The following is a 20,639-nucleotide window of genomic DNA, read 5'->3' as shown; positions in this document are numbered from 1 at the left end:
TTAATAGCATCTGTATGTTTATGTCTTACTTTAGTTAGTTTTCAGTTTTACTTAGTCATATGGTACTTTGGTTTAGAATACATGTCGTTTGATAATTATGCCTCTTCGATCCGGTCTCAGATTAGCCTTAGCTTAGTTTTCCTAATATGAGCTGGTCCAGTTGATCTGTGTATATGTAGGCGTTGTTGGTTATGATAAATATATACAAATGCTGTCCACGTTGAAAGAGTAGTAGGCTGATTTTGAGCATGTTTTGGACTGCTGTGTGCTTTGTGCTCTGTTGGTTCAATTCTGTTTGTCATGTCCGTTGTTAGCTTAGTTCGGTTATGTGCGTAGTATTTAGTTTTTTTGTTTAATTTAGTGATTGTGCTTAGTATAGTTAATCTTATTACTTGTTTAGGATAACATTTGTGCCCTGACTAGCACACTGATCATGTTCAGTTAAGGTCCAGTTCGTTATCTTGTTTTAGGTGCAATGTTAATTTCTTATTTAGTCTAGTGGACATGTTAATGGTATATCCTTTCCCTCTGTTCAACTTCTCTGTTTTCAGTAAACATATCCCCCTTTTTAGTCACGGGCCTGATGATATATAAGATGCCTTATGCTTGCATAAGAAACAAATATGAAATCAGAAAATTGAAATCCACAGCATCACAAAATGTTCAGCGAATCAAACGACTATACTCGTAGCCTGCCGATCAGTAGCATCAGCAATGCATTCTTGTTTGGGCATGGATTAATATGTGTTAGGTGACTTTATATGTGCTGGAAGAATTTACGAGTAAAATCATTGTTTGTGTTACTGCCTACTTTTCTTCATTTAAACTTATTTTTGAAGGGTATTGTTGCCATTCCAATTTCTTTAACTTTCTTCTTTATCCTCCATAATTGCCTTAATTGGGTTTCTTTCTAATCCTTTACATTTTCTTTTCTTTGTTTGCATGTACGCCGGAGTCGAAGAGTCTTACTTTAAGACTCGACGTCGTCACAAGGCTTGAAACGTACACCTACATCTCATCCGGACCCTTCGCTCACCCAAATACATTCGGGCGGAATTTATGAGGGGCCAGAAATGGCGAACGTTCTATCACAATATTCCTTTACTCACCGGCTATGAATATTATGTTCTGCCTCGGTTGCTTTGCAGTTTGTTTTTGTTTAGTTAACGTCTACTTTGATGACTTGTCGTATGTCTTGACCCTTTTTTTATTCTCTGTTTCAGATACATGGTCCGGGTAATTAGTATAATCTAGTTGCCGGTATTTCGCTTAATTAAGAAATGACCTCTCGCCTGAACATTTAAGACAATTAAGATACATGGTCCGGGTATAAAGATAAAAGAATTAGTGGCTTAGTCAAGTGCTCTAATATATTTTAACCATTCTGGGGCATCTAACCGACTTCAAATTGAAAGTTTCAGATTAGTTAACTATTGAATTTAACTTTTTTTTTTCAAAGTCACTTTTTTTATTTATCAGGATAGGTGATTCATATTATCTTAAACTTCCAAACTGTTCCATCGACTGTTAAGGCTTTAATCACAGGGTTTATTTATTTCATTGAACGCTTTACTATAAAACTTAATTCGAGTACATCTTTATAAAAGCTACCCTTTAAGCACTTTGGCATGAAGTAGTTTAATGTTAATTCCATTCTTAGCCTAATTAAATTTTAGTCCGGTCGGATTAACCATTATTAATGAAATTTAGAGGATGCCTAATACCTTCCCTCTAGATTAGTTGAACCCGTACCTAGAATCTTTTTGGTTTCGTAGACTTTACAATAATATCAACTTTAGATAATTACTTTAATAAACTTTAGGTGTCCTAATTCACCGTTAATAATTAGGTGGCGACTCCCGTACTTTAATTAACCACGGAATTAGCGGGATGTTGTAAACTATTTTGACTCCGGTTAAAATAGGGTATACCACTTACAAGTTATTATACAGGACCATACAGTCAAAACAAACAATACAAATATTATTAAACCACAACAAACGATACAGTCTATCCAAACATTGTGTTCATTAATACACTACAATACAATATAACACCATACTGTACCATACCATACTGTACATTAATGAACCACGGGAAACAACCATCCAAACAGAGGGTAAGAAAATAAGTTCATTAAAATTGAGGAAAATGAAAATGACTTCCCCGCTAGAAATAGGAAAAACAAGTTCCACAAGTGACATCCCACATTAATTGTCTCCTCTGCACCTTTAACACACTTCGATCACCTGCATCCCCACTCTCATAACCCCGTCCGAACCACATTAATATTTTCTTAGATTGTACATAAATGCCCGTCCGAATCACATTAATATTTTCTTAGATTATACATAAATGCTTTTTGGATAATATTTTCTGCTTACATACCAAACATAAAAAAATCAGTATGAAACTCACTTTATCTTTTAGAAAACATTTTCTGTCGTACCAAACGCACCCAAATTGTGAATTTGTGATAGAGATTTATCGAAAATAATGTGCGGAAGTTCTGGAAAAAATAATCGTGGTTGAGATTTATAATGATTTATTCGAAGTTAGTGCGGTTCTGAAGTCCAAGAAAGAATCAAGTAGTAGAAACATGGAAGTCACGAGATACTATGCGTTGGACAAAGACGAAACATCAAAAACACAGTGGTACACTTTAGAGTTTGTCCCAGTTGGCCCAACCACCAATACATGCTTCATGTTCTCTCTTTGGATTTTCCACTGTTACTTGAGATGCTGCATTTAATCTTGTCGTTTCCCTTTCCCCCCCATGTGTTTACTTTTAATTATATACAAGAGTTGGAGAATGTTTATAATTATTTAGTATTCCTTTCTTTCGAGTTGTGTGAGATTCTGATCAGTGTGAATTGTAACAAGACTATATTCACAACCTGATCCTAATACAATCTTTTTATTTTTAATCTACTTGTAACTTGTAAGTCAGATTTATGTACAGTTGGTGCAAATATATACCTTTATATAACATGGATCAAATTTATTTCACTGCATCATTCACACTTTAATATTCTAGTAGTAGCAAATTTAGACAGGGCCAGTGAGTAGGTGAATTTGTATAAATTGTGTTGAATGAGATCCAGTCAACGCGGATAAGCTTTTGGCAAAAGTTACTGCTGCAAATTTATAGATTGTACTCTAAAAGTTTAGTATGAATTTATCCCAACCAAACATAATATAAATTTAATCTCAAAACTTAATCTTGTAATATCCCACTTTATTTAATCAAACTTGAAATTATTTTACCCAACCTCTCAGGTAGATAAATTAGTTCAAGGGGTTATAATCCCCGTATAATTTAGTCCGCAAACCAAACTACCTCTAAATCTGCTAGTGAGTCAGCTTTAGGTTATATTCTCTACTAGTTGTAAACCATCATAAGTGGGTGCGATGTAATCTCATCTGAAGACAAACCTCATGGCCTAATTAGTGGCTTAAGTAGAGGACCACCCTGTCTGGAATAGATATTTTTGTTAGACTATTAATAAAAGTATCATTATTATCAACATCATTATTCATTTACACCATCCTATCTTGAACTGTCTATCAGCTGGTTTAGATCTACGCCAATTATTAATCTTCACAATCTTTTATCCTCCTTATCAATAATGCTAATCGACTTGGTTTAAGAAAGGCGTCGACCTTGTTAGGTGCCATTCTTAGAACATACGTTACTCCCTCCGTTTCATTTTATTCACCTACGAGTTTGAAAGAACGAAAGGTTTTGGTATACATATAAAATATAATTTTAATATTTATAATTTTAATATTATAATAATATTTTTATGACTATAAGAACCTATCATTCAAAATAAAAAATTAAATAATTTCTAAGTATATCAAAATGTGACAATTCATATCAAATGGAACCAATAAAATATTACTAGTATTTATCTTTAAAAAATCATAACTTTACCTCCTTTAACAGGACATGAGATAAAATGGTTCGTCCTCGTCAGCATACCAAGTAATTATGGAAAGTGGGATAAAAAAGTTAGCCAATAGTTCTAGATGGAAACAAAAAAGTACATAAAAGTCTCAAATATTAATTACTTTTTTGATTAGGGGCATGTGAGTTGATCTACAGCGATAATATGGATCATTCATTTGTTCCAGCAGACGAGCTATCCTAGAAGGACATTGTAACATATTAAGTGACAGTGATGGTTCTTCATAATATGAAAATTAAGGTATTTATTTTGGTATATACTGACATTGAGATAGGTGAAGACGGTGAGTACGAGAACTATATATATATATCTTCCTTTTTTTTCACAAAAAAACTAAAATTACTTGATTGATTGATAAAATGGTATTTCTAGTCGGCGATACCCCGGCTACTGACAGAAGTGACATTTTTCACATATATAGCGTGTCCACTAAATCTAGGCAGTAATGGGCAAAAAACCACTTTTTGACCGTCAATTAAGGTTTAGCCACAATCTCAAAACTAATCAGCTGGCCATAGATTTTTTTAAACTAGAAAATAAGTGTTTTCAAACTTTGTGTTGGGACATGCATTTTACTTAAAAAAATAAATAAATTAAGATTTAGTAAGTGGAAGAAAAATTTCACCAAAAAATTTCATGAACAAGTAATGTTTATTTTTTTTTTACTTTTAAAAAAGCTTTCAAAATCTATGACCAAATGGGAGCTATAATTACTTTTTAATACAAAAAAAATTATCCTTACTTAAGGTTAAAAAAAAAAAGAAAAAAAAACCTCCAGTATCTGTACGCTGAAGTTCGAAGTTTTACAAATGACATTCTATCTTACTATGCTGGAGTTTAAACTTTTTACAAATTACTTTAAGCTTTGATTATCTTTCTCATTATGGTTCTGGATTTATCTGCAAACTGTAAATTTCGTGCAGAATTAGTTCACATCAGTACTCTATAATTAGCTCTTGACTAAAATGGGGCAATACTCCGATAGTATGTCTAAACGATCCTATCTGTCCCGTAATCAATTAGAATTTTAGGGCCACCAGCAATGGATGTCAAGTGAAGATTCTCGCGACTATCACCAGCAATAGCATTGAGAACACTAATTAAAGTCAACCAACAGTACTCATGAAAGTGACAACAGATGCCCATCACCATATCAATCAGCAGCAGATTCAGCATTAAGCTCGTGACAACACCCAATAAAATTAAAGTTTGAAATCATCGACACGACTTAAAAGGGTAACATGTGGCTGTGAAAGAAAGAAAGAAAAAAAGAAACACGAGTCGACCTAGAAAATAATCTACTTGAGTTAAAACTTCAAACTCTTGGAAAAGTTCAGGGTTTTTGGAACACAATTTAAACCCCATGAATTATTCTTGAAACTCAAAATAATTAACTAACGTTTCAAACTCCATAAACAAGTCATGAAATTTGATTTGAATTGATAAATGATCAAACTCCAATAATTGTCAGTGGAATTATTATGTATGTTAGTTAGGAATATTTTGTCCAAATCGTGTCAAACAATGACTATTTTTCTATCACATTTCAAATAGTGATATATTAATACGCTGACTAAAAACATAGTTATTCCGCCTAACTCTGCCAAATTTTTTTGGTTTCCAATTTTTTCAAGAGGAGATAATATTTCTAGCTTTTGGAATTCAAAGTTTCGAAAATTGAATATGGAAAAATTGAATTCTCCTAATCATGGTTAAGACCTTATGTTAGTTAACTAGATCTACACCATTATTATTTTTAAAATGGACATGCAACACCCATTTAAGTTAAAACTTGGAGACGGAAGATAATAGAAAATAGAGAGGAGCTGGACTTAGAAGATGAAGGTGCTCACCAAATGAGTTTTAACTTTTAAACTGACGTTGTATCTCACACTACTGAGGCAATAGTTGGGTGAGATATTTTTTTTTTGTGTCTGATCACAAATTAATGCACTCAAATACAATTTTGAATTCACTAGTTTGTGAAACTAAAAAAAGCCTCACACAAAGTAATTCTTTTTCATCTGATTGGTATATGCCCCATCACTTAAAAGCAAATAAGGCACCAGTAAGAATTTTAATAGTTCATTTGGTTAGCTATCTAGATTTAACCTTCTTAGTGAAAGTTCGACTTCTGCTTTGTAATTTCCTCCCGCCCATCCCCCTTTACATCCCTATATAAATTTCATTTTTAATTTTTTAAATTACATTATGGGAGAGAAGGAGGAAAAGGGGAAGAAAACACTATAACATTAAAGATGTGTATATAATGTAATAAAATATTCTTTGAATTTTGTGATTATAAACTTATCATGTAAGACATTTGAATTATCAACTTATTAAATATAGAAATAGACGCTATTTTTTTAGACATACCAAAAAACAAAGACACTATTAAATTGGGATGGAAAAAGTGAAACAGAAAAGATAGTTATTGCAGGCCTGCAATCGGTTATACTTTTCGTTTCATCTAAAAAATTAGAGAAATTTCAATGAGGTACATCCCCTAGCTTTTGAATAGGAGCTTAATACTCCATAGTTCATGGAATGCGAGGAAAAAAAGGTCACTTCACCATCAATCATTTATGTTATCATCAGATTCTCTGGACCACTAAAATTAATTTACCACAAAAAGTATACATAAAGAGAAGACAATCATGGGGAGTAGGAGGAACCCTCCCGTTACAAAATGGACCTACATTGAATATTAAAATCAAACTTTTTCTAAATGATTAAAAAAGCAACAATATTACCCACGACTCTGCTATAAAAGGATAAAAGGGAGAAGGAATCAATTCAGTGTGCCATAAGTCTGAGTTTTACATCTCAGGTTCCTTTAATCTCTCCATCTAGCTTCGATTTTATCCCTCTCTCTTTGTTTCCACTTGTAGACACACAAGAAACATAAAAATACAAAAAAAAAAAAAAAAAAAATAGAAAAAATGGACCTTCCCAAAACACAACAAGATACAAAAGCTGTTGCAGATGCCTGGGATTACAAAGGGCGACCAGCACTTAGATCTGCCACTGGTGGTTGGTCCAGTTCTGCCATGATTTTAGGTGACTTTATTTTCCTTTCCTTTTTTTTTTTTTAAACCATTCATGTCAAATAGGCCCGTTAAGGGGTAAAACACTGCCTATCAAAAGATTTTCATTCTTCAAACTTGAGCCTCTTGACGTGGTCTCTTATTTTTTATAATTTTCCTTAATTAGTATAGATCTTTATTTTGGTGTGTTTAACATAGAGTTGTTATATGTGTAATATCTATCAGGTGTTGAGTGTGTGGAGAGGCTAGTAACGCTAGGCATTGCTGTGAACCTGGTGGTGTACTTGACTAGGACCATGCATTTAAGGAATGCAAGTGCAGCAAACATTGTTACTAACTTTATGGGAACTTCCTACATCCTCACTTTGCTTGGTGGCTACGTTGCTGACACTTTCCTCGGAAGGTTAGTACGCTCTTAATTTAAAACAATAAATGTTAAATCTAAACTCATAATGGATGTTAAATCTAAACTTATAATGAATTATGTGCTGAAAACCTTGAAGGTCAAACAAATAGAATTTCAATCTTGGATTCACATATGTTTTAAACATTGGATCTTTCTTTGAAAACTACTCGTGTTTTCTTAGCATCTTTTAATATCTTCTTGGTTTAATCCTTTGCAGGTATCTTACCGTCGGAATCGGCGCCAGTGTTCAAGCAATAGTAAGTGTCGATGTTTCTTAACGAACAAGAAAATTACTTAGAAACATTTTCTCAAGTGACATCATTCACTTTTAGATGCTAAGACGTTGGAACTAATTAAATATAGACACGAAAGAACCTTTTCCTTTTTTCTTACGTATGATATAGTATATGCGAAAAAAGTGATTTTGTAGACCACAATTTCATGGGTAATTACTCAACTTTCACCTTATTGAACCTCAGTATTTGAACTATTCTTTGTAATAAAAATATCACTAACTTTATCTAGGTATTAAGAAAATCATAACAACTTTTTTTGTACCCAAAAAGTAATTCAAGATAAAATGTGACATTTTCTATGACATTTAAGTAAAGTTGAACAAGTATTATTAAGAAAATCATGTAGTGACTTTTTATAATATGTGACTTTTGGGTTATAAAAAATCATATAGTGACTTTCTATGAGAAATAGCCAAAGCGAACTGACTTTCTCGTTGCAAAAAGTATTTTAATGACTCCAATGAAATAAATTAATAGTATAGTGATCACTAACATAAAAATTCGTATAATTTAAGTGTTCTAATTTTTTCTTTTTTATTGTTATGATGAATAGGGTGTCACAATTTTGACAATCTCGACCATAATCCCAAACCTACGACCACCAAAGTGTGATCTTGGAAGCTCATCATGCATCCCGGCAAACGGCAAACAACTCGCCGTCCTTTTCAGCGCCCTCTACATGACGGCCTTAGGCACAGGCTTCCTCAAATCCAGCGTCTCCGGCTTTGGTACAGATCAATTTGACGAGTCTGACCAAAAGGAAAGAGGCCAGATGATAAAGTTCTTCAGTTGGTTCTTTTTCCTAATCAACGTGGGAGCGCTCACTGCTGTGACAGTACTTGTGTACATTCAAGATAAGGTTGGACGTGAATGGGGCTATGGTATTTGCGCGTGTGCGATTGTGGTTGGTCTTGTGTTGTTCTTGGCTGGTACAAGGAGATACCGGTTTAAGAAACTTCTTGGAAGTCCGTTAGCGCAGTTTGCTTCGGTGTTTGTTGCTGCTTGGAGGAAGAGGCATATGAAATTGCCGTCTGATTCTTCTGCTTTGTTCAATATTGATGATATTATAGGAGAAGAAAAGAATAAGGATAAACAAAAGTTGCCTCACAGCAAGGAATTCCGGTGAGTAATTTTTACTATTTGATCGCTAGTATTATGATGAAAAATAGCTTTTGGAAAATGTTTTTCAAGAAAACAAATCATTTTGGATCTTAAAATAAGTCATTTTCTTCCCAACTATTTTACTCATGACTTCATATCGTTACTCCAACCACTTGACCATTATTGAGAGACTATTCGTGGAAGTATGTATTACTCGAAAATTTCATGAAAATACTACTATCATTATTATCAATCCATAATATTCTCTATGTTCAATTTGTTTGATAATATTTTCTTATTAGTCTATTACAAAAAGAATAACACATATGAGAAATATTCTAGCCACGTACACGAATGTTATGACACGTTTAAATTACAAGTTTCAGATATTCTATAGTCACACAAATGTTATGGCATATTCAAGATCACAAGTTCACAAAAATTTATTTCTTTATTAAACTTTGTGAAAAGTTAAACTATGATAAACAAAGTGACAGCGAGGGAGTAAATGTTTTTACCGAAAAATATTTTCGACCGGGTCTTCAATCAAACAGGAGAACATGTTTAATGAATAAGCACATGATTTGTTCGATGAATAAGCACATGATTTGTACTAGCATTCAGAAAAGAAAATGTAATTTGCAGTTAGGTAAGAAATTAAGTTTATTGTATGTCCAGTGAACTATTTGAAGTTTGGGTCGATATTGTCTTGCATTATTAAAAAGAGTCGGAAAAATTGGGCCCGCTGGAAATTATTGACATGGTAGGCCAATCTTTGATAGCTATGCATTAACCAATAATTCACCACCATCTTCCAATTAATCATGTGGGAAACATTTGAATTTTGACCAGTGGCTTTTTGTTTTATTTTGCAGTTTCTTGGACAAGGCAGCCATTAAAGATTCTGACAGTGAATTTTCCGGGACAGCGATATTGAATAATTGGAACCTAGCAACTTTAACCGATGTTGAAGAAGTTAAATTGGTAATTAGAATGTTACCAACATGGGCCACGACAATTATGTTCTGGACTGTCTATGCTCAAATGACAACATTTTCCGTGTCACAAGCAACCACTATGGACCGTCACATCGGTAAAGCCTTCGAAATTCCTCCTGCCTCACTCACTGCTTTTTTCGTCGGAAGTATCATGGTGGTTATCGTGTTCTACGATCGGGTCATTGTGCCACTTTGTGCCCGATTCCTAAACAGTCCACACGGTTTCACCCCGTTGACACGCATTGCAATAGGCATAGTCATGTCAATTATCGCGATGATTATTGCAGCTTTAACGGAGATAAAAAGAGTGAACGTTGCCCATTCGCACGGATTGACGGACCACCCGAATGCGGTGGTTCCTATGAGTGTGTTTTGGTTGGTCCCACAATTCTTGCTTGTTGGAGGAGGTGAAGCTTTAACATACATTGGGCAACTTGACTTTTTCTTAAGGGAGTGTCCTAAAGGGATGAAGACTATGAGTACTGGGTTGTTCATAAGCACAATATCGCTAGGATTTTTCTTTAGTTCTATTTTGGTTTCGATCGTGGACGCGGTCACCGCGAAAACAAGGCCATGGTTAGCTGATAATCTCAACCAAGGGAAACTATTTAATTTTTACTGGCTATTGGCAATCTTGAGTGTATTGAACATGATAATTTTCTTCTATTGTGCAAAACGTTACGTGTACAAAGAGAAGAGGCTCGCCGAATTGGGGATCCAAATGGAGGACTCTGGTCCAGTTTGCCATTAAGTAATTAGAAGAAGCTAGCCATGCAGTACTTTATTAGCATAGCCAGTTTGCTTTTTCTTCTACTTTTTGCTCTCTTTGCTTATTGGGGTTTTATTTTAAATGGAGAATGTACCATAGAAACAGTGGCGTTCAAAGAACCCAATGTCTTTGGCACAGGCCTACTATTTTGTATGTAGAAACTGCAGGTTGAAAATAATGTACTATATATGAAAATGAAAGATTCTGAACCCACTGCTTCAAAGAAGCAGTGGTTTGGTGGCATTTGATCGAACCGTATGGAATTTTTTTCCCAAGCAATCATATGTGAGTTTGGATATTTCAGTTTTTTAAGTTTTTTTGTTTTTTTTTGGCCCCCCGAAAGAAAAGAAAAAAGAGGATGGGAAGAATTACTGGAAGTCCAGCAAGTAGCAAACAAAAAAAGTTAAGGCCAGCCAACGAATTTAGGTTTTTGATCTTCCAATCGAACTCATTCTGCTTCCTTCTCTATTCAAACAAATATATCGCGTCCAACAGTAACAAAATCAAGAATTTCACTAAAAGTGTTTAAAATAATAATAATAATAATAATAATAAGTGTTATTATTACTATTATTATTATATAAAAGTAGTAATAATATTATATAAAAGTAATTTTTAACCTATATATACAATTTTATTTTTTTATATAATTAAATAGTAGTATAGTTTTCTGATAAAAAGTGTTTAGCTGACCGTGGGTCGTCTATGTGGCTTCGCCACTAGCGTCCAAGGTATTTTATTTACTCAAGTTTCCATATTGCAATCTTCTTTTTTCTTTTCATAAGGTTCCCCGTTCAAGGTTGGGTTGTATATATATTTGAAAAGATAATACAAGAATCGGACTAGGCCTTATCTCACAAAAAACTGTGGTTATACACTAACACAGTGCAATACAAAAGAGAAATTTTACCATGAATGAGGCACAAATATGACATGGTGTGTGAGGAAATATTTAATTTAAATAATAATATGGGACTCATTACTTTATTTCAGCGGTCATCAATCTTCTCTATTTCTTCCTCTTTTGTTTTCTCTCTCCTCTTTCCTCTTTTTTCTCATTTTTTGTTTTTCGTTAATTTTAAAATTAATACTATTATACGCAGATCCAATTATTTTAAGATATTCTATGATTTTATTATTTATTTTTTCAAAATTTTCTTTCGTTATATATACAATTCAAAATTTCTCTATTCTGCACTCGAGAAATTCAAAATTTTATGTGTCATCAAAGTATATCCCGAATTTAGAGGTGTGCAAAAATTGATTTAATCGATAAATTGAACCAACAAAGTTTTAAACACAACTGGTTTGACCTTCCACATCTTTCACAGTTAATAAAAACTTAAAAATCAAAAAACGAATTGGTAGTCCCACAAAAAATATGCTGCACAATGAACAAAAAATTTTGTCTTATAAAATTATTCAAAATGTTATTTTTTTTACCGATATCGAGTTATTGGGTTAATGAATTTTAAAAGATATTATAATTTTTTTATGGGACTACAATTTTATCAAACAGCTATACTGATTTTCAATATAATAGCAAATGCAATTGTCTAATTTCTAATTAATTAACGTCTAACCGAACGTTCACATTAAAAATTTTGTTTATTGTGCAACATATTTTTTATGGGGCTACCAATTAGTTTTCAATCTCTAAGTTTTTATTAACTGTGAAAGATGTGGAAGGTCAAACCAGTTGCGTTTAAAACTTTGCCAGTTCAGTTTATCGGTTAAACCGATTTTGCGCATCTCTAGATTCGGGCTCTACTTTGATGACACTTAGAATTTTGAATTTATCAAGTGCAGAGTATAGGAATTTTGAATTGAATATATACCAAAAGAAAAAAGTTGAAAAACTAAACAATGAAATTGAAGAATATCTTAAAATAATTTTGATTTGCATATAATAAAATTGGTTTTAAAATTAATGAAAAACAAAAAATGAGAAAAAAGAGGAAAGAGGAGAGAGAAAACAACAGAGCAAGAAATGGAGAGGATTGATGACTGACGAGATAAAGTGGTGGGTCCCCTATTATTATTTGAATTAAATACTCCCTCACACACCATGTCAAATCTATGCCTCACTCATGGTAAATATTTTCAATACAAAAGAGTATATAAGGCCTCATTTGTTTGCACAAAATGGAGGTCTGGATAGTTTAAACTTTAGGTCAATAAGTGCATTTATTTAGATTAAGATCTAAGCATTTATTTAATATGCATAGATCTTAATCATTAAGATCTAGAATAAAGTATTAGAGCCTGTTTGGCATAACAGCTAAAAAACTGCTATTGAATAGTGCTTTTCAAAAAAGCACTTTTACTAGAAGCAGTTTGCGTTTGGCTAATCATTTGAAAAGTGTTTTTGACTGCTTTTAATAAGCAGATTGTGTTTGGCTAGTCTTCTTAAAAAAATGCTTTTGAGTGTCAAACTACGAAAAAGTACAATTATCAATGAACATTTATTATCAAGATTATTTTACAAAGAGAAATTATTTTAGATATCTATTTTGAAAGATTTTAATTATGTTTTTACTTCTATTTAATTAAAATTTAAAAGTACATATTAAAATTTTCAATTAATATAATACATATATGAATAAAAAAAATTAAATATTGATATAATATCAAAAAGATGGTTTAAATATACTAAAACTCTACAAACAAAATATAATTCAAAAATCATTCCACAAATTATAAAAGTCTATTACATACGTGAAAGGTAACTTTATACTACGTAAAATAATAATAATAAAAATTATTAATTAAAAATTAATGATTAATGAGGGTTATACTTGGTAATGTGTATTTATGGTAGGGATATTTTGTCTTGAAAATAATAATTTTCTGCATCTGCTTTTTTCAAGAAGAAGAAATTTTCTGCTTCTCCCTAACCGCAGAAAAACTACTTATGTTTCTACTTAAAAGCAGTTTTACTAATTGGCCAAATACCTCAAATATCCCAAAAATATGCTTTTTCTCCAAACAAGAGCTTTTGACCTCAAAACCGCTAGGCCAAACAGGCTAATATCATTAATAGGTATATTAATATGGAAAGCTCCACCTCTCCTCCACCCTGTCATGCCCCGAACCATGACCTGAGCGTAACACGACACTCGGTGCCTGACTGCATGTGACCGAGCGAACCACATGGCTTGCTGAATCATCATGAGGCATACATGAGCGGAAATATAACGTGAAGTGCATGATGAGCTTTTATAAAACATAGTAAGTAATAATATTAAACATAAGTACTTGATTAAGTCATGAATGCCGACAATATCATAAATGAGCCAAACCGGCTAACCAACTCTGGAAGTCTAACATGACACTTGTCTATGAAACCTCTGACATGAATCTGAAACACGTAACATACTTGCTAGGACAAGGCCCCCAGCATACCTTTAGATGCAAAACTAAATAAGAAAGACAATGCCTAAACCCCGAATGAGATGGGGCTCACCAATAAGCCGGTACGTGCAGATCCTAATGAGCAGAGGTGTCGTCCTGTAAATCCGTACCTGCATCATGAAATGCAAGCCCCCGGGCAATAAAATGGGACATCAGCACATTGAATGTACTGGTATGTAAAGCAACTGAAAGAATTAACATGGGACATGAAAATAACATAACAGAGACTGAGCTGAAACGTGATCATGAACATGAGTACATATACATATATAACATGTGTAAAGTATCGTGAGTAGGGAGAACAATAAATATAACCGACAACATGGTATGGTACTTGCGTCCTACCAACAAAACACTCATACCTTGCCAGGGACATGAGATTTAATAATATTATAAAAGGATCCAGTCATTATGAGAGATCGTCCTAAGCATGGGTGCAGCAATCCTCATCCTACGGTGACTACGTAGTTTCAGGCTATTTGAGGCCTTCTCGGTAATTAATGCAACTCCCAAAAACATGAACATGTAAAATAAGTGGCACTTGCTGCCCATGGTTTTCATGAATATAACTTGCTTGTACATGGATATCATGAAATAACTTGTAAATATGGTTTCATGAAATAACTTGTATTTAGCATTTATGTATCTTGTATCATAACATGAAAGTAATTATATAATATAGTTGCATGAAAACTTGTAGACATGTAGGTTATTCATGAAATAATCATTTAGCTAAAACATGCATGCAAGAACCCATGGAATACAAGATATGGGTTTTCATGGATTACGGACTGATTCTCAATAATCATATGGAGTTATTAAGAACACAATGATAGAATAATAGCAATTCATACATAATATAATCATGGACATGGGCCTAGGGTTATCATGAGCATGGTATAGAAACCCTAGTTTTAGTAGAGAATCATAATTTATGGATTTTGAGGCGTGGGGAAGAACAATGATGTTCTCACACGTAGATAGTAACTCTACATACCTGGTAATGCTCCAAACGTGAATTAAAGATTTTAACTTTAAAGAAGATTTCCAAAATCTTGAATTCTTGAACCTTGAGATGGGTTTTCACTTCTTGAAAACCCTAGTTTATGAACAATGATTTCTTGCTTAGATTATTAGAGTATATGTTAAAATTAAGTTGAAAGGGTTTGGATTGACTTACCTTGATGTTTTAGATTGTTGCTAGGGCTTGGAATTGTGAATAATGAAATAAAAGAACTTAAGGCTTGAATTTATACAAAAGTGAGGCGGAGTTATGTGGACATATTATACAGTCCATATGAAGTTATACGGTCCGTATAATATGACCATATTTTATCATGACTGATAATAGAACGTCGATTTGAAGCTTCATGAAGTACGGACGAGTTATACGTTCCGTATAAAATTATATGGGCCGTATAACAAGTTCGTATAACATGATCAGTGAACAGACTGCACTGTAATCCTTCAGTAAAATAGCCATAACCTTTTGTACAGATGTCCTCTTGACCCCCATAATATACCGTTGGAAAGATATTTCAAAGGGATACAACTTTCATTTAGGAAGTTTTCCCAAATTCCTAATCAATAAAGGGGTTGTGGTCGTTGCAAGTAAGACCTTCTACAAACTCACTTGCAAACATGCCCCGTAGAGTGTCTTCCAACTTTGCTTTGCCCAAAGAAATTTCTTATGACTTGATTAATTTTCAAAAAACTTCCTATAACCCTCATATTGGTTCCATTATATTATCATCTTATGAGTCAAACCTTTGCCCGAAGCTACGAGGTGGTACAATATCTCCCTATTGGGATCATTCGTCCTCGAATGATAGGTCATGGTTAAGAATATGACTGGACATGGCTTGACTACATGAACGTGAAAGGAACATGACATGAAACATGGAGACTGAACTAACATGACATGGTTACATGGAAACGTGAATACTATGGTATGGAACATGGGCACTGGATACATGACATGAGCGTGAAACATGAGACATAACATGACATGGGCTATGGAAAGTTACCTTGAGAGTTCTCTGCATGCTCTTCAAACAAAAATGGGTACTTGGACTTCATATCCTCCTCGGCTTCCCATGTAGCTTCCTCAACTTTCTGACTCCTCCACAGGACTTTCACTGAGGCTACTTCCTTAGTTCTCAACTTGCGAATCTGACGATCAAGAATGGCTACGGGGATCCCCTCATAGGTCAAACCATCCTTAACTGTTATAGTATCAATAGGAACAACCAACGACGGGTCTCCTACAAACTTTCTCAACATGGACACATGAAACACGGGATGTACAGCAACCAAATCTTGTGGCAACTCAAGTTCATAGGATACTAGACCGACCTTTTGCAGAATTCTGTAAGGTCCAATATATTTGGGACTGAGCTTCCCTTTCTTGCCAAATCTCATAACACCCTTCATGGGTGAGACTTTAAGGAACACCCAATCATCAACTAAAAATTCTAAGTCCGTTCGCCTCACATCTGTGTAAGACTTCTGGTGACTCTGAGCCGTTTTCAAATGCTCCTGTATTAACTTGACTTTCTCCATAGCCTGATAAACCAAATCTGGTCCTAACAACTCTGCTTCACCAACTTCGAACCAACCAAATGGTGATCTACACCTTCGCCCATACAGAGCTTCACACGATGCCATCCCAATGCTAGCATGATAACTGTTATTATAGGAAAATCCGATGAGAGGTAAGTGATCATCCCAATTACCCTTGAAATCTAGGACACACGCTCTCAACATGTCCTCAAGGGTCTGAATAGTGCGCTCTGCCTGGCCATCTGTTTGGGGATGAAAAGCTGTGCTGAGGTTCACTTTGGTACCCAATCCTTTCTGAAAGGATTTCCAGAAGTTTGCTGTGAATATAGCACCACGATCTGAAATAATAGTCACTTGGGTCCCATGCAATCTGACAATTTCATTAACATATAACTTGGCGTAATCCTCTGTTGAATCTGTGGTCTTGACTGGCAAAAAGTGCGCCGATTTAGTAAGCCGGTCAACGATCACCCAACTAGAGTCATGTCTTCTGGCTGAACGAGGTAGACCTGATACAAAGTCCATATTGATCATTTCCCATTTTCAGATAGGAATATCAATATTCTGAGCCAAGCCACCAGGCCTCTAGTGTTCGGCTTTCACTTGCTGACAATTCGGACACTTAGCTACAAAATCTGCCACATTCTTCTTCATATCGTTCCACCAATAAATATCCTTAAGATCATGATACATCTTAGTGGAACCTGGGTGAATGGAATACCTGGAATTGTGAGCTTCTGACATGATTCGCTCTCTGAGCCCATCTATATCTGGAACACACAATCTACCTCGGTACCTCGAGGTACCATCATCTCCCCATTGTTCGAAAGCCGTCGTCTTATGCTAGTGAATCCCCTCTTTCAGCTGCAACAAGTAGGGGTCATTAAACTGTTTATCTTTGACTTCAACTACTAAAGAGGATAGGGCTCTATTCTGAACAACTACACCACCATCCTCGGAGTCCAAAAGTCGAACTCCAAGACTAGCCAAACGGTGAACTTCCCTGGTCATAACTCTCTTATTTGCATCAATGTGGGCTAAACTCCCCATTTAACGCCGACTAAGAGCATCAGCTACAACATTCGCTTTCCCCGGATGATAAAGAATATCCACGTCGCAATCCTTAAGCAATTCGAGCCATCTCTTTTGCCTAAGATTCAACTTTCTTTGCTTGAAGATATACTGCAGGATTTTATGATCTGTGAAAATATCAACATGCACTCCATACAAATAATGACGCCATATCTTAAGTGCAAAAACTACAGCTGCCAACTTTAGGTCATGAGTCGGATAATTCTTTTCGTGAACCTTGAGCTGACGACATGCATAAGCTACAACCTTACCATGATGCATTAAGACACATCCGAGACCAACTCCCGAAGCATCACAATAAACAACGAACCCTTCAGTTCCCTCTGGCAGCCTCAAAACTGGAGCAGAAGTTAATCTTTTCTTCAACTCTTCAAAGCTTCGCTCACAAGCATCTGACCATTGGAACTTAACTTTCTTCTGAGTCAACTTAGTCAACGGAGCAGAGACAGAAGAAAATACTTTTACGAAGCGTCGATAATAGCTTGTCAGACCCAAGAAACTTCTTATATCAGAAACTGAGGTGGGTCTGGGCCAGCTCCTTACGGCATCAATCTTCTGAGAATCAACTTTAACACCTTCACCTGAGATGACATGGCCTAAGAACACCACTGACTTAAGCCAAAACTTACACTTTGAGAATTTTGCAAAAAGTTCGCGACCTTTAAGAGTCTGCAATACTATCCTGAGATGTTCTGCATGATCAGCCTCATTACGGGAATACACCAAAATATCATCAATGAAGACAATGACGAATAAATCGAGATAAGGCTTGAAGACCCTGTTCATAAGATCCATGAAAGCAGCTGGCGCATTTGTCAACCCAAATGACATAACAAAAAATTCAAAATAGCCATAACGGGTTCTGAAAGCGGTCTTCGGAATATCAACTTCCTTAACCTTTAACTGATGATAACCTGATCTGAGGTCAATCTTGGAATAACATTGGGCGCCCTGCAGTTGGTCAAATAAGTCATCTATTCTAGGAAAAGGGTACCTGTTCTTAATGGTGACCTTGTTCAATTGATGGTAGTCTATACACATACGTAAGGAACCATCCTTCTTTTGGACAAATAAGACTGGCGCACCCCAAGGAGAAACACTGGGCCTAATAAACCCCTTGTCAAGAAGATCTTTCAACTGGGCTTTTAACTCTTTTAACTCTGCTGGAGCCATTCTGTGTGGCGGAATAGATATCTGCTGAGTATCGGGAAGTAGATCAATTCTAAATTGAATCTCCCTGTTAGGAGGGACTCCTGGAAGATCTTTGGGAAAGACCTCTGGAAATTCATTTACAATTGGGACGGACTGGAGAGTTGGAGTCTGGGTATTTGAATCCTTGACTCGAACTAGGTGGTAGATATAACCTTTGGAAATCATTTTTCTGGCTTTTAGGTAAGAAATAAATCTACCCCTGGGTACTACTGAATTACCTTCCCATTCTATGACTGGCTCATTAGGAAACTCGCACCTTACCACCTTAGTTCTATAACATATTGTGACATAACATGAAGCTAACCAGTCCATACCCATGATCACATCAAAGTCTACCATTTCTAATTCCGCTAAATCAGCTATGGTTCTGCGGTGATAGACTAAAACTGGGCAACCCCTATAAATACGTCTAGCTATGACTGATTCCCCAACTGGGGTGGACACCTCAAAGGGTTCATACAATTTTTCTAGTTCAATACCAAAATTTTTAGCAATAAAAAGGGTTACATAAGATAAGGTGGATCCTGGGTCAATCAGGGAATATACTTCAAAAGTGAAAACTGTGAGTGTACCTGTGACAACATCTGCTCTAGCCTTTGTATCCTGACGACCTGTCAATGCATACAAACGGTTCTGACCACCGCCTATATTGTCGGACCTTGTCGTGCCACGCCCCTGCTGGGCCTGATTGTGACGAGGAGCTGCTGAATTTGTAGACTGCGCCACATTACCTCCAGTACATTGCCTAGTTGACTGACAATCTTTCTGAATGTGGCCCTTCTGGCCGCAACCATAGCTCGCATATGTACCCATACGACAGTCGCCCAAGTGTCTCTTACTACACTTGCTGCAAGCTGGAATAGTATAGGCTGACTGACCCACACTAGCCTGAGAATAAGAACTCGATGGTCTGAAGTTCCGCTTCTTGTCATTTCGGAACTTAGGGACTGGGGCACTAGCTGTAGATGGAGCAGGTCCTGCTGATCTATTCTTAAAGAACTGCCTACTTCCTCCCTGACTAAAGTTACCTGAAGATTTAGCCCTCTTGTTGAATTCCTTATCCTTTTGTTTCTGCAGAGCTTCCTCTTTCTTCAGTTCAGCTTCATTACCTTGCACAAATGCCAAGATCTTAGAGATAGTCATCTTATCATTCTGAGCAGCAGTCTTGGCATCTCCATACAATTCGGGTTTCAACCCCAGTACAAATCTTCTAACCGTTTCCCTCATGTCGGGAACCATGTGAGGAGCATATCTGGACAACGAAATAAATTTGAGATAGTACTCTTAAACGGTCAAGTTACCCTGCCTCAACCTCTCAAATTCCATAGCCTTTGCTTCCTGGACCTCGATAGGCATGAAGTGGACAAGGAAAGCGTCAACGAACTCGTCCCAAGTAGCAGATGATGCATCCTCCCCTCGAGATTGTTCCCATGTCTCATACCAAATATGAGCAACATCCTGCAGCTGAAAAGCAGCAAACTCTGCTGCCTCTGTCTCAGTGACATGCATAATACGAAACACTTTTTGTAGGCCATCAATATAGTTCTGTGGATCCTCTGTTATACCCTATTTAAACGGGTTAAAGTAGAGTACAACATATTGGAGATTCCTATATTGCTTTGTTTTAAGAAGTCGCCACCTAATTGATTCTAAGGTGAATTAGGACACCTATCTAAGGTAAAGCCATCTAAATCTCCGTTAATGGTCTGCTTAAATTTTAATTCTAGGTAAAGGGTTCTAATTATCCTAAAGGGAAGGGGTTAGGCATCCT

General features: G+C 35.5%; 1 protein-coding gene across 1 annotated transcript; it reads left to right on the top strand.

Annotated features, from left to right (window-relative positions):
• The first annotated feature begins 6,759 nt into the window (after positions 1–6,759).
• On the top strand, positions 6,760–10,831 carry LOC132641141 (protein NRT1/ PTR FAMILY 6.3-like). Its single transcript, XM_060358035.1, has 5 exons — positions 6,760–7,031; positions 7,244–7,421; positions 7,642–7,681; positions 8,274–8,842; positions 9,697–10,831. The coding sequence occupies exons 1-5, from the start codon at positions 6,914–6,916 to the stop codon at positions 10,568–10,570; spliced, it is 1,779 nt and encodes a 592-aa protein (XP_060214018.1). The 5' UTR covers positions 6,760–6,913; the 3' UTR covers positions 10,571–10,831.
• Positions 10,832–20,639: the final 9,808 nt, after the last annotated feature.

Source organism: Lycium barbarum, chromosome 1 (genome assembly GCF_019175385.1).
Source record: "Lycium barbarum isolate Lr01 chromosome 1, ASM1917538v2, whole genome shotgun sequence".
Classification (NCBI taxonomy): domain Eukaryota; kingdom Viridiplantae; phylum Streptophyta; class Magnoliopsida; order Solanales; family Solanaceae; genus Lycium; species Lycium barbarum.
The sequence above is the reverse complement of the archived record's forward strand: the minus strand, read 5'-3'. Positions and strand labels throughout refer to the sequence as shown.